At 49.7% G+C, this 13,614-nt stretch overlaps 1 protein-coding gene across 1 annotated transcript in view; it reads right to left on the bottom strand.

Annotated features, from left to right (window-relative positions):
- The window catches only part of med13a (mediator complex subunit 13a), a 79,834-nt gene continuing 66,220 nt past the window's right edge, over nt 1-13,614 (bottom strand). Inside the window, exons 16-30 of the mRNA XM_030100181.1 lie at nt 10,857-11,779; nt 10,207-10,374; nt 9,515-9,738; nt 9,190-9,379; nt 8,420-8,888; nt 8,101-8,332; nt 7,468-7,659; nt 6,458-6,681; nt 5,198-5,340; nt 4,945-5,103; nt 3,161-3,349; nt 2,927-3,069; nt 2,675-2,839; nt 1,276-1,376; nt 1-636 (exon numbers count right to left, since the gene is read on the bottom strand). Of these exons, the coding sequence (XP_029956041.1) occupies nt 504-636; nt 1,276-1,376; nt 2,675-2,839; nt 2,927-3,069; nt 3,161-3,349; nt 4,945-5,103; nt 5,198-5,340; nt 6,458-6,681; nt 7,468-7,659; nt 8,101-8,332; nt 8,420-8,888; nt 9,190-9,379; nt 9,515-9,738; nt 10,207-10,374; nt 10,857-11,779 (3,655 nt within the window). The 3' untranslated portion in view covers nt 1-503. The remainder of the gene's footprint in view (nt 637-1,275; nt 1,377-2,674; nt 2,840-2,926; nt 3,070-3,160; nt 3,350-4,944; nt 5,104-5,197; nt 5,341-6,457; nt 6,682-7,467; nt 7,660-8,100; nt 8,333-8,419; nt 8,889-9,189; nt 9,380-9,514; nt 9,739-10,206; nt 10,375-10,856; nt 11,780-13,614) is intronic.

Below are 13,614 nucleotides of genomic sequence, written 5' to 3'. Positions count from 1 at the left end.
GGGAACTTTATCTCATTTTTATGGGAGTTTTTTTTTTGTCCTGGTTGTTTTTGTTTTTTTTTTATCAATTAAGACGATTACATATATCTTCGACCAATTGCTTTAAAGCAGGAAGGTGGTATAAACCTTCGCCATTTTTTATATATAAAAGAGGTTAAGAAATAAGACAAATTATACATTTAAAAACTTACAATAAATAAGATAGATGCAGGCATTTCATTTGGATCGTATCTCATCCAAACGGAATTAAAAAGGAATTTCACGTCTCAAAACCGAGCTTTTTTTTTTTTCCTCCTTTGATCGAATTCGTCCCTTTTCTTCCGATAAGGTTACAGACCGGCGACCGGCCGCGCCGCCGCGCTACAGACCGCCACAGCCGACCCGCCGCTCTCTCCGGATTCCCTTCTCTGTGGTGTGCGTGTCTCTGGAGCACAAGGAGCGGGAGCGAGGGCCCGGAGCGGCTCGGCGGTTCCTCCTGCGCCTCGGAAATGTGTCCTCCGCGGCTACAACATGTTCATGATGAAGTTGTACATCTGGTTGAGCACCACGAAGTGGATGGGCAGACACGATCGGCGGTCCTGCGTGGCCGGGTCGCACGTCAGCCAGGAGAGGGCGTTGTACTGCTCCAGCACGAATCTGTGGAGAGACGGCCGAGAGATTTCGTCAGCCCCGTTCGATAATCCAGCCTGCGCTGCGAGGATCCGGAGGCTCTCACAGCCTCAGGCAGCAGAAATCTACATTTCCATCCATGTAGACTTTCTCCTCCTCACTTAATCGGTCCGTCACTTTGGACTTACTGCGTTTCCTGAAACGACTGCGTGAGAAAATCTTTTCCTTGAAAAACTTTGGGACTCAAAATTCTGCTTAAGTGCAAAATAAGGATTCAAAAATGTGAAATTTTATTCAACAAATCAAGAAACATCTTTGAAACATTTTCTTTTTCCATACTTTACTGAAGTGAGATCAAGTAATAAAAGTTCTCAAAATAATTTAATAACACTTCTGAGCAGGACTGAAGCTGTTTAAGAGATTTATGCAGAGAGAAAAAAAAGGTAATCTGTGAAGTTTTCCTGCTTTTTAAATTTGCCCTTAATGACTTGAGCGGGTGGTAAATCAGACGGACACCCGGGGGTTAAATATAAAATACCTTGACGAACTCGTACGCACTAAGAAACGGCACAAAGTCCAGGAACGCGGCGGCGGCAGGCAGCCGGCTGCCAGCAGGGCGGTGAGAGTAATTTGAGCTCTTGACTGGAGGCGGAGTGTGTTGTTTACCTGAGTACATCTGAGGTCTGATTGGAGTCGAGGGGGTGGGAGTGTTTGCTGTGCAGCAGTTCGTCTGATTGCACTGAAGACACATGGAGGTGCAAAGAGGCCTGAGAGAGAGAGAGAGAGAGAGAGAGGAAGAGGAGGCATTAGGACGGATTCAGCAGCCTTCTATCACGGCTCATCCGAACCGCGTCCGGGGGCGTCGACGCAAATCAAAACTCGCATTTTTTTGCGTGCAATCGCACACAAAAAAAAAAAAACGAAAAAAAAGAAAAAGAAAGAAAAAAGAAGACGAAGGTTGAACTGAACGGGATCCACCGCGGCGGTCGGCGCCTCATTAACGTCTCACGTCTTCACTGCGGTGGTTTTACGGTCCGGACGCCTCCTGTGCGGTTTACACTTCTGCCTTTCTACTAATTAGATGGAGGGAGGGATCGATGGCTTTGATTCCCTCGGCGCAGGAGGATTCCCAAACCACGCAGTCAGGCCTCACCTAATTACACCTTCTCCAACTGCCTGATCAAATAACCACATCATTTTTTGTTCAACCCCATAGAGGCCCAATTTGCGTGAAATTGCCCCTCTATTTAAGCGCCTGCACTGTGGTTGGTAGATTTTATTACCTCCGGAGAGCCGCTTCAGGTCTTAATGATAATCAGGTTTTGATTATCGATTTGTGCTTTCCAGAAGGTGAACTTCATTCCTTAACTCTTACAGTCCTGGGAATCATTCTGCAGTCGTCAGCTCCTCAGTGTGAGAGGCGGAGCGAGGCTGTGTGGGGTTTGCATGTTCTCTCTGAGCGCATGTGGCTTTTCTCCAGGAACTCCGAAAGACATGCATTTGAGACCGATACAGTATTTAGCGGGGAAAAAAAGAAGAAGGATAAAACGTGTTTTATTGAAGTTATAAAGGAGTCGTCCAGCTCAGTAAGTTTTACTCAGAAAGCCGTTTATCTCAAATACAATCTGTGCAGCATATGGTACCCGGTCTGTAGACGCAGATAAAAATAAGAAACTCCAACATAAAAAGCCTCTAATAGAAAAAAAAAAAAAAAAAAAAAAAAAAAGTCAAAAACCTCTTCTGTCCAGAACTAACGTGATAAAAATGTCACGTGTGCAGGGAAGCCAGAGTGAAAAGTGTAGAGATGATAAACACACCTGAAAATCTCCACTCGCATGACAGCGAAGCGTTAACAGGAGCGACTGAGCGAGCACATTACCATTAATCCAGCCTGTACGAACCCGAGTCTCACAACCAGAACAGAACTTCACACACCGAGTGTGTGTGTTCACAGATCGGTGCAGACTGACACCGAAACACAGCAAGAGCGTGGACGAGTCAGATGAAAATGTCATTTTTTGGTTTCAGCACTAGTCACAGGTGAACAGCTGCTCCGGTGTTGTACCTTGAGGAAGAGAGGACACTGGTTCTGCGCCTGCGGACACGCGGACCAGAACCAGTCGGGCAGCGGGCCGGCCTTGGCCGTGGAGACGAAGTACCCGAGAGCCAGAGGCTGCTGCAGCAGGTTGGGAACCTCTTCGTGAGACTCCATCCGGTCGGTGCTCTGACCCTGAAAGGGGGGCGGAGACTCCAGGTTAGCTCGCTTTCCCCGCCGAGTGGCTCGCTTCACGTCAAGTCAAGTGGCGGGCGCGCTCACCTTACTGCCGTCGCCTCCGTGGTGGTAGTGCGAGCCGGGGGAGTGTACCGGGGACGTGGTGGGCGAGATGTTGATGATGTCTGGGTCCACTAACTCGTTCTCCTGGTCCAGCAGGTCAAAGATCCCGATGGCATCGGACCCGTCTGTGGAGAATGCGGAGGAGTGATTCAACATTTCTGCGGAGGAATCAGCCCTGAATGTGCAGCGGGAATTGGTCAGACACGCGGCACCGACCCGTGGTGGCGTTGAGGATGTCGAGGTTGGTGTCGATGTTGGTGTAGTTGGAGCTGGCGACTTGGACGAAGGCGGAGGTGGGGAAGACCAGGATGTGGGTGCAGGAGGTGTCCTGGGGCGTGCTCAGCTGGGACGTCTGCATGGTGAGCGTGGTGCTGCGGCCGAACACCGAGCCGGTGGACACAGAGTCTGGAGGAAGGAAAAGGGGGGGGTTCGTTAGACCACGTCAACGTCTGCATGAAAGGCCAAACGGGCACTGGAGACAAAAACTGCATCAATGCAGAGACGTCTGTAAAAGTGGCAAACCCAACTATTTACCCATAAACACCTCCATCACCTGAATGTTTCACTGTAAAGCTGCAGAATCTTTTAAGTTCACAAGTTTATCTGCACTTCAGCTCTGGTTTTACACTGGGTCATTCCCTGTAATGCTCTTGCATAATTTGTAAAATGTTTGGTTTAATTCCAAAAATTTAATTAAATTGACGACCAATTCAACATTAATTAAATTATAATGACACTTTCTGGTGCAAAATACAGTGAAATGTCAAGAAAACTTGTCCTACAGCTGTTTCACCATGACTATTTCTTGCATATTTTTTTAAATTCTGAAATATTAGTGCAAAAAATGTGTACAATCTGAGCATGGAGCCAATTTAAATTATGCAAAATACAGTGAAAACTCCATGAAACATACAGTTCTGGATGTCTTATGGAGTTTTCACTGTATTTTGCATGTCAGTGTTGCCTGTTTTCAAAAACTCCCCCTGACAGCGTAGATTTGAGTTAATGCTCGTTTAATAGCAGCAACGTAGCTGGAGTTCATACTGATGTCTCAGCTCGGGCCTCAGCGTTGTGTTTGCTGCTCTTAAAAAATTTGATTAAACCTTCAATGCTTTCTTTGCAATTGTTACAATTTGCTTGGTGGGTTTGGAGCGGGCCAGTTTTGGCCCACGGGCCTCATGTTTGACACCGCTGGGTGGCTTTGTCGTAAAAACCGAAGAGGTTCCTGAGCAGTAAAAACATTTTGAAAGACTTTGTGGTTGATCCGCTCGGCTCATTCCACCGATTTGAACCGATTTCATTTTATTGCAGCACAAAGTTAAAAATAAATGAGTGAGGTCTGAGCCGAACGCCACGGCGGAGCCGTAACCGTGATTAACAGCAGCGGCGTTTCAAATCCAAACGGAGGGATTTCAAATGTTAATGACGCTGAACTATAAATGCACCTTAATTTTCACTGTTTGCTGGGCTTTGATTGGCTAAGCCGCGCTCACAGTGGCAGCTTTAAAAACAGACCTGGAGTGTTTCCGCGTTCGCGCATCACGCAGGAAACTGGATTTAACGTGTCGGAACAGCTGTTGGGTTCAGCGCCAACCCCCTTTAGTCATAGCCCCGCTAATCTCCCGCAGCGTCGGGGGGTTTGGAGGAAGGAGACGTCCTCGGCTCGGCGTAGCTCAGCTGAAGCCCGGCATGATGCGGCGGCAATCCGCCGCCCGCCTCCCAAAATAAACCCATTGATCTGGCTCTCCATCACGCTGCATTGAGATCAATGGGCGTCTGAGAGGCAGTGCTTTATGAGCGAGAGGTACAACATCTTCCCTGCCATCAATCTGCTCTGGACAAGGAGGGGACACGCATTGTGATATGCTCCTGCCATCCATCATGCCACACACACACACACACACACACACACACACACATACACGCACTCCGATGAAGACGCGTGCGACGAAACAGACGCCAGGTGTGTGCATAACCTCCGTCGTCTGCACACGCTGTACCTGGCATGATGATGAAAGATGCCTGCGGCTCCATGGCAACCAGGCACACGCTGAGGATGCTGGGAGTGTCCGAGGCGGAGATGCCGCACATCCGGCACATCTCCTTGAGGCGGCGGCTGAGCGACTGGAGGTTCCTCCTGCTCAGCAGAATGCTCCAGTCTGGGAGGAGGACACACACACACGGGGGGGATGAGCGGACGCCGGAATAGATCGGATTTTGTTGCTGTTGTTGTCGCGCGACGTTTCTTCTCGCCTTTCAACTCTCCGTGTCCGATCCTGCCCAGTCGGCCGATCACCACCCTCCACGGCACGGACGTCATCTGCACCAGGCCCAAGCACCAGTCCCACAGCTTCTGCAGGCCGAGCCGCCGGACCGAGCCCTTTTTCCTCCGCGCCCTGCAACACACACACATACACACACTCGCGTCAAACCCTCTTAAAAAAAAAAAAAAAAAAAAAAAACACACACACACTCAGCGGCTAATCAGGCAGCTTTAAAGTAGAATACACTCAACGTCCAGGCCTGACTGACAGCTGTGTGTTTTTCTTCTCTAATTTGCATTTCGGCAGAGAGTCACTTGGCAGCTGAGCTCAAACGTAATAAAGACAAGAATCACAGTCTGGATTTCAAGGAGACACATTTCCAGCGTCAATGACGGCTGAAAAGCGCGGCGTGCAAGGTCACAGACTTCTGTCACGCAGAGAAAGATTAACAAGTGGAGAGTGTGCAGCATGTCGACGATGTGGAGGCGCTCTCACGCCTTCACTGCCGTGAGAGCGCCGCGGCGTCTGATTCAGACAAATCCAACAAAGCTCAGTGGTAAGATTACATTTCTCTAACCGGCTGACACTTTGTGGCACAATCTGTGTCATCAGCAGACGAGAACATTTCCTCAACGCGAGGAGCGGTAAAATTCCATCAAACACCAGACTGGAGATCTGTGAGTGATGCACAATGAGGCCTTTTACGGTGTTTTCAGTGGTGCGATCCAAACGCACTACAGTTAAAGCTGCATGTGTCTGTTGCAGAATATGGTTAAAAACAAGCTAAAACCTGCAGCTTTTGACTGCCTTGAATTTTATTGAGGCAAAAATCAACCTCGACTTAAACACAAGTGTTGAAAAGAAAATCATGCATTTATCTAAATGTGTCAAATTGTGAAATAGTCTTGATGGGACTTTTAAGAGTGAGGTAATCTAAAATACCTCAAACACTATGGATAAGAATAGATAAATACAGTTAAGTCAACTGTGAAAGATGAGTATGTTTCCAATAAATCATTTTCTTCTGATAAGTCATAAAACCTGATGAAAAAAAACCCAACTTATCTAGATTTTCTAAAATCTTTTCTCTTCTCAAACAAATGCGCAGAACTCTCTTATGTAGGTTACTTTTATGTAAATTACAGAAGTGTGTTTCTGAATATGTTTGAGACAAATCAAAACAAATGAAACTGTGCTGTAACCCTCGTTCACGCATCTCTTTTTCCCCCGTTGCCGACGGCGGTCCCACCTGTTCGGCACGTCGATGCTGATGATGCACGTCTCCAGCAGCTCCCCGTACAGGTCGGTGCACGTCGCCAGGAGCCACCGCTGGTCGTGGGACAGACAGTATCCCACGAACAGCACGTTGTATTTCTGCGAGGCCTCGCCGAACGTCTCCCCGAGCTCCGTCTGCTTGTCTTTGACCGGCGCGAGGATGAACGGCGGCGTGTACAGGCGCAGACACTCCGGCCTCTGCGGGAGGGGGAGAGAGACAAATTAAACTGCCTGTTCCAATCAAACACATTCTCGTTCATAGAGCTGCGTAAAGTGTTGGTATTAATGATTTACTCCTCCTTTGCATTATGAATGTTATTTATTTGCTCAAAACTTTATTTTCTCAAGTAGAATTTCCTTCTACAGTCACAGGATATCTATTATTAAATATTTTTACAATGCATGTACGCCATTGTCTTTCTCCCATTGTCCCGGTCGTATTCCAGTCCAGCCAGCCGTGCAGCAGAAATATCAAGTGTGTATTAGGGTAAAAGGTAGCACTTGCTGCGAGGAAGGAAGTCAACTGAATTAGGTGCTGATCAGAAACGCCGCTTTGTCTAAACCGGGAGTCGAGATCCCATTATGAAGGTCTCGAGGAGCTAGCCAAGCAGATAATGGAAGGAAAACTCCAGAGCGGCAGAGGGTTACAAGTTCCTTTGGTCCAGTTCCAGCATAAAGAGAAACGGGAAGAAGGAAAAAAAAAAAGAAATCAGTTTGGTTTGTGCTAAAAACTCTATTTCTTCCCGTCGTCTTTATTTCCGGGGGCAGACTGAACACGACCACAGCCGAGAGGCTGGGCGGCATCAGGTCAGGTTCATTCAGCTTTCCTCCAGCTGGAAGGAAACAAAACTGTGCTGCTTCTGGGGGATAAAGCTCCGGCTTTTTTACCTGAATACTGATCAGACGCCAGCACGAAAAAATGACTCTTCTTTGATGAGATACTGTTGTGTGAATGGCGCGTAACACTGCGGCCGCTGCGCTCACCTCCGGGCTCCTCAGCGCGGTGTCCACGGCCAGGCCCGGCCCAAAGCCCGTCAGGGACTTGACGTGGGTGGAGGTGGGCAGCGGCCGCCTGCACTGGGCGAAGACGGAGAACGCCAGGGACTTGAGGTGCTGGGCGTAGATGTGGCGGTCTTCGCCTCGTACCGGCTGCAGCAGGTACTGGCACGGGACGATCTGAGGAGCGTAAAATGTGCAAAGCGAGAACAAATTCAACAAAACAGTATATTAAAGCTTTTTACGGCACATAAATAAGCCACATTTTATGGCTAATTTCCAGCGGTGCAACTGTGTTTTCATAATGAATGCATCATGCATATGCAATGCAATCTAATACAACTCTGCATAAATTAGAGTTGCCCCATAAACATTGGTGATTCATATTATTAGTCATAAAGCTCCCCAAGTTCCTGCATTACCATACACCGAGAAACAGAACAGGCAGGAAAGTTTTAGAAACTGAAATACATCTGTTTCACAGGTTGAACAGCTTGAGGTTAACCCGTCGAACTGCTCCAGCGTTTGTATTTTTTTGCAGTTACTTTTGCTCTGAAGATGAAAATCAAACCGTTTCTGATCAGAACTCATCAAGGTGGACTTCCTGAGAGACCGGCTCACCTGTACTGAGATGGAATTGCGGATGTGCGGCGGCAGAAACTGAAGCATCTCCAGGTAGCAGCGTAGCAAACCCAGCGTCCACACGCTGGACTGGGCCGGCACGGGGCCCGGCCCGCCGTCCGCCTCCTCGTAGCTGAAGGGGTCCACGATGTAAACAACGATGGCGGGTGGATACGTGATGGCGTGGGACTCCCCGTCGGTGGGCACGCCCACTTTCTCTCGTTCCAAAGTGCTGGCACAAACACAAGAAGAGCAGGGTGAGTGAATCGACGCGCTGCTGAGAACACGGCGCCGCCGCAGGCTCAGTGCTGAGCGCTACCTTTCGGGGGGCTCTGTGGACCCCGGTGCCTGGCTGCTGGAGTTCTCCCCTGAGGTGCCAGAGTTCTGGGAACCAGCCTGCTGTCCCAGCTGTCCGCCTCCCTGGCTCTGGCTGCCCATGTTTCCAAACGGCGGGAAGGCGTTGGGCTTGGCGGACTGCATGGCGCCGCCCGGCTGGCCCGAAGACGTCACCAGGCTGTTGGATGACGCAGAGCTGTTTCCGGACCCGCTGTTGTTGCTGCTGCTGTTGGTGTTGGTGGTGCTGTTGGGGACCGAGGAGCTGGCGATGTTCGTGGTGCCCTGCTGGCCGGCTGCGTTGGAGGAGGAGGAGGAGGAGGAGGAGGAGGAGGAGGAGGAGGAGGAGGAGGAGGAGCTCGACACTTGTGTGGATGGCGTTTGGCTGGATGAGGGCGGGGGGCTGGGCTGCGTGATGAGGGAGCTGTCTAATGGCTGTGACGCGAGGTATGGAGCTGAAAGAGAAAGAAAAAACAGAATTATTATCATGAAACAATAAAGGCAACACTATAAAGACACTCAATTTATTCAATTTCATAATCTTGATCACACTTTCACTGCATTTCAAAGCTCTAATCTCTTCAAGCAGTCAAGGTTTCTGAGCTAGCCTTTTCATATCAACACCATAATAAAGTAAAGTGAGAGGTGAAATTCAGCAACAAAGAGCTGAATGGCTGAGACATTGAGCAACAGAAGAGGGAGCAGCCGTGCAGAATCACAGGCGCGGCGGTGAACACCGCGGCCGGCGGTACCCACCGAGGTTGTGGCGGCAGACTTGTGCATAGAGTTTGAGCTTGGTGAAGGCGTCGCTGTTGCCACTGGCAGCCTTGAGGAACCACTCGCTGACTGGCTGATCCACCAGGCTCTTGGATCCGCTGCCACCTACAAGAACTAAGCCGTCGGGGTAGCCTTTGGAGATGGGCCGGTGCTGCCCCAATCGACAAGACTGCAGGAAAACGCCCAACAGTGAGCAAATCAAGTGTGAGAGCATTGTTTTATTTAACATTCAACATCAAAAGTCTGAAAGAAAGTTATTTCAGATAATGGTGGACTTGGAAGGTGAAAGCACTTTTTTCCCTACCTCGTAGACAGCTGTGAGGTCTCTGAAGAAGCTCTTGGCGCCGCTGAGCAGAGCTTCGTTGTCGGGACAAACAACCAGATACCCGACGTCCCGCTGGGAGCCGAAGGGATCCAGCAGCAGCTTCTCCCAGTAGGGCAGCCCGAAAGGAGACAGCACCACAAAGTCGTACTCGTAGCCCACCAGGAAGGTGGGGATGGGGAGAGGCTCCGGGGACTCGTCTGTGCCTGTGGGGAGGAGGCGGGGGGACACCAATGAAGGGAAGAAGCGAGAAAAACGGAGGACGGCGGAGTGAGAGCTGCTAACAGGTAAGGTGTCAGCTCCTCTCTGAATCCTCCACTGTGCATCACAACGCGAGGTCACCCGAGGATCTGACAGCTCCTCCCAGCAGAGCTGACATCTGGGACACACCGCAGGGAACACACACTCTCTATTGATCTCACAACATCCACTTTTTCTGCCCAAAGACACACACACACACACATCCCAAATGTTTCAATCTCAGTGGATACTGGGGATCCAGCCACAATACTTTTGATAATAAAAAGTGTTATGTCCTTTCACTCTCGGGGAGTTTCTTCAGGAATCTTATTTGTGAAAACTTCTCTTGGCAGACGAGGAACACACTGATTTATTTATAAGAGAGAGAGAGAAGAAAACAAAGCTGGCGAATGAATGCATTTGCAGAGCTTTACCGTATGAACCCCGGCCGGCCATCTTGTGGAACTGCTGCCAGGTGAGGGGACCCTGAACGCCCCACGACCGCACCGTCCTCTTCTTCTGGATGGCGTCTTGGAGCACGGGCTGCAGGGACATCAGCACCCGCAGCACGTCCTGAGAGCACAGCGCACTCACGTCCACTGCTGGAGAACACAGGTGACCCCAGAGTGAGAAACCGGAGGATTGGGAGCGGGAAAAATAATTAGAGCAGACATTTCTGCGTGCTGTTAAAGTCTCCCGGGTTCGAGTTTAATCAGGTGTTTTCCAACCAGACGTCCTGAAGGTATTCCAAGTTTGTCTGACACGAATGCTTAAGTGTTGATGCTTCTCAACTTATCAGGGTAGAAAATGTGGCAATCCTTAAAAAGGTTGGAAAAATAAGCACTTGAACTTTATTTGAAGAGATCATTCACATTATATATGCGAGCATGCGGAGCTTTTTAATTCCTGATCTTATAACGTCATGCTCAAGTGTTTATTCATATTAGCCAACCTTTTTCTATTTGACCTTGATTTCACTTTAATGCCTCGCTGTTCCAACATTTTAACTTATTTTACACTCGCTTTTCAGTCTTGTGTACATATGACTCATTTAGAGACTTCCTCAGTTGCGTAGCTCTCTCACCGTTTTGCTTGGCCCAGTGGTGAAGGCAGGTGCTCTTCACCAGCGCCTCGTCCACCTTTCCCCCCGACATGTTGTCCATGAACTGCCGGCCGTGCTCCAGGGCCATGTAGCAGTCGCTGTGGTAGTCCCTCTCCTCCACCCGGACGCAGGCCGGGACGGGGGCCCCGCCCGGCCCCCGCGCCGCCGCGTCGTGCTCCGGGACCGATATGGGCGAGAAGGGGTTGGTGCACTGGTCCTGCAGGAGCAGGATCAGCTCGTCGGGGACGCGGTCGCCCCTCCCGACGCCCGTCTTCTCCAGCGAGTGGAGCCGCAGCTCCTCGAAGCGCTTCTCCGCCTCCCGGCTGACGTCCGAGCCGCGGCCGATGATGTCCAGCTCGTCCTCCAGGAAGAGGCCGGAGCCGTTGCCGTAGCGCCGGTTGACCACGGCGCTGAAGCCGCAGCTGCAGGGCTCCTGGGCCTCGCCCACCGGGTCGCTCAGGTACACGCCCACGTCGGCGCCTTTGATGTTCATGTTGCACACGCAGATGCAGCAGCTGTCGAAGTTGCAGTCCTTGAAGAGGTTCATGACGGACTCGGAGAGGATGAGGGTGACGTAGAGGCTGTGGGCCTCGGGGATGGAGGGCACGGTGGCCGGCTCCACCGAGTTCAGCGGCCGGCAGGTGGAGGGCGTGGAGGCCGGGGAGTACAGGTCCGAGTTCTCGTACTTGAGCGAGCCCTGGACGCTGGAGGGGCCGCGGGGCGTCCGGGGGGTGCGCGGCGTTCGTGGGGTGGGGGCGGAGAAACGCGGGGTGGCTGGTGACGGCAGGATTCCCGCGCCGCTGTTACTGGGCGGAGCGCTGTTCGACATGAAGGGCGTGTGCGTCTGAGGCGTGTAGGTCTGACTGTAGTCCTGGTCCATGGTGCTGCCCACACTGGGGATGTTACTGAGAGCAGAGAACATAAAGCACAGGATTTAGACAGGAAGTAGAACAGCATCGCTAATATCTTCAGCTCAATCAAATACTGTGAAAGGCTTATAACCGTTCTGTGGATCACACACAGGAAGTGATCTATAGGCCTGAGTCAGCCTAACGCTATGTCCACACAGCGAAGAGCGACCCTGAGATCATACTGTGAGGATGAGAAGTCTGCTACAGGTGCTGGAAGTTGTTGTTAAGTAATTTTTTAAGGCTTTAAAATGCAGCAGCTCGAATGTTTTGAACAGCAGTGAGTGACGGTAGATTCTGAGCAGGGCTGACAACAATGAGGCCTGCACAGAAAATTATATATCATTAGTTAAGCATGAACACCTTTGTGTCAACCTCCTGTCAGTGGCATTCAGAAATGTTCCCAACAGCTCTTTAATTCCACCATAACATCATCTCTACTTAAAATAATGTCAGAAAATGTAACATAACTATGTAATGTAATTCAAAAGACGACTTCTGTTTAGTTTTTTTCCTATTTTTCAATCTTGTAAAAGATCGGTGATCTTATAATCAGGCTCAACTTGCATCCAGATCCCTCAGAAAGTTAAGCTATTCAGAGATTTGGTTTCTTTAACTCAGGTAAAAATTCAACCAACACCCTAACCGCTCTGCAAAGACAAATATAAAACCAGCCTCGTCATGAAATTATGTGCCACGTGTGTAGAAACGCGTACGATCAGCTGCGGTCTTGTTGTGCTGTAAGTCTAATTGTATCTAAGGAGCACAGCCAGCACTGGCACGGGGAATAGAGTCGTTGTCCTCGGTCCCAGAACAGCACGGCTTCAGATAACAACGCGCCGTTATCTCACTGTCCCACCGAATTTGTGAAGACAGTCGGAGTAATAAGGCAGTAGGGCACGACGACATTCACTACAAAAGGAATGCAGAGTGGGCTCAGACTGTGCACATGTTTACACATGAGAGAACAAGAATGCAGGAGGGAGAGGGAGAGAGAGAGAGAGAGAGAGAGAGAGAGAGGGAAACGGGTAGCCAGGAGGAGCAGAGGGAGAGACGAGGACATTCAATAAACATTTCAACAAGAGTCCCTCTGAGGTGAGGGTTATTTTTGGGCTGGCAAGCAACTGTGAGGAAGCAGAGAGAGCAAGAGTGTATGTGTGTGTGTGTGAGAAAGCAAGGAGCAAGTGAGGGAGTGAGAGAGGGAACGGAGGGGAGGGGAGGGTGAGCACATCGTGTCCCTAGCAGTATGTGGGGAACAACTCCTGGCACAGGCCCATTAGAAGGAAGTCCCAGCACAACGCCGTCTCCAGCCAGGGCACGAGCACCGAGGGAGGCGGAGGTGGAGGTGGAGGCACCGCCGGGCACAGGGCTTCAGCATTTCCACACAGCACTCAACTCTCAAAAAGTCATCTTAATGGTTTGGACTGAAGTAGATCTACAGCTACGAAAAGAGCAGCTTACATATGAGACGTGGAACACATGTGGAGCCTGTCTGACTGCTCAAGTTGTGCTAAATTTCCAAACCTTTCCTCAAAAAATGCAACTTTTTCAGGCAATTCAGACAATTTTAACCCACATTTTTCAATCATAAAATCACACAAAATTAAATATTTTGGAATACCAGATGCAAAATTGAATTTTCTGAGAATTATTACAAATTTGGGTATGCCAATTATAGACAGCAACGCTGATTTTAGTGCACTGAGTCGTACAAGATAAAAAAAAAAAGCACTGGCATTTTTTTACTGTCTATGCAAAAAAAGTTCTGTTCTTGAAAAGTGTGATAAAAATACAAGACCATGTTTTAGCTCAATTTAACTGCATTAAATCTT

This window comes from Salarias fasciatus, chromosome 10 (genome assembly GCF_902148845.1).
Source record: "Salarias fasciatus chromosome 10, fSalaFa1.1, whole genome shotgun sequence".
Lineage (NCBI taxonomy): Eukaryota > Metazoa > Chordata > Actinopteri > Blenniiformes > Blenniidae > Salarias > Salarias fasciatus.
Note: the sequence above shows the minus strand (reverse complement) of the source record. Positions and strands in the feature narration are given on the sequence as shown.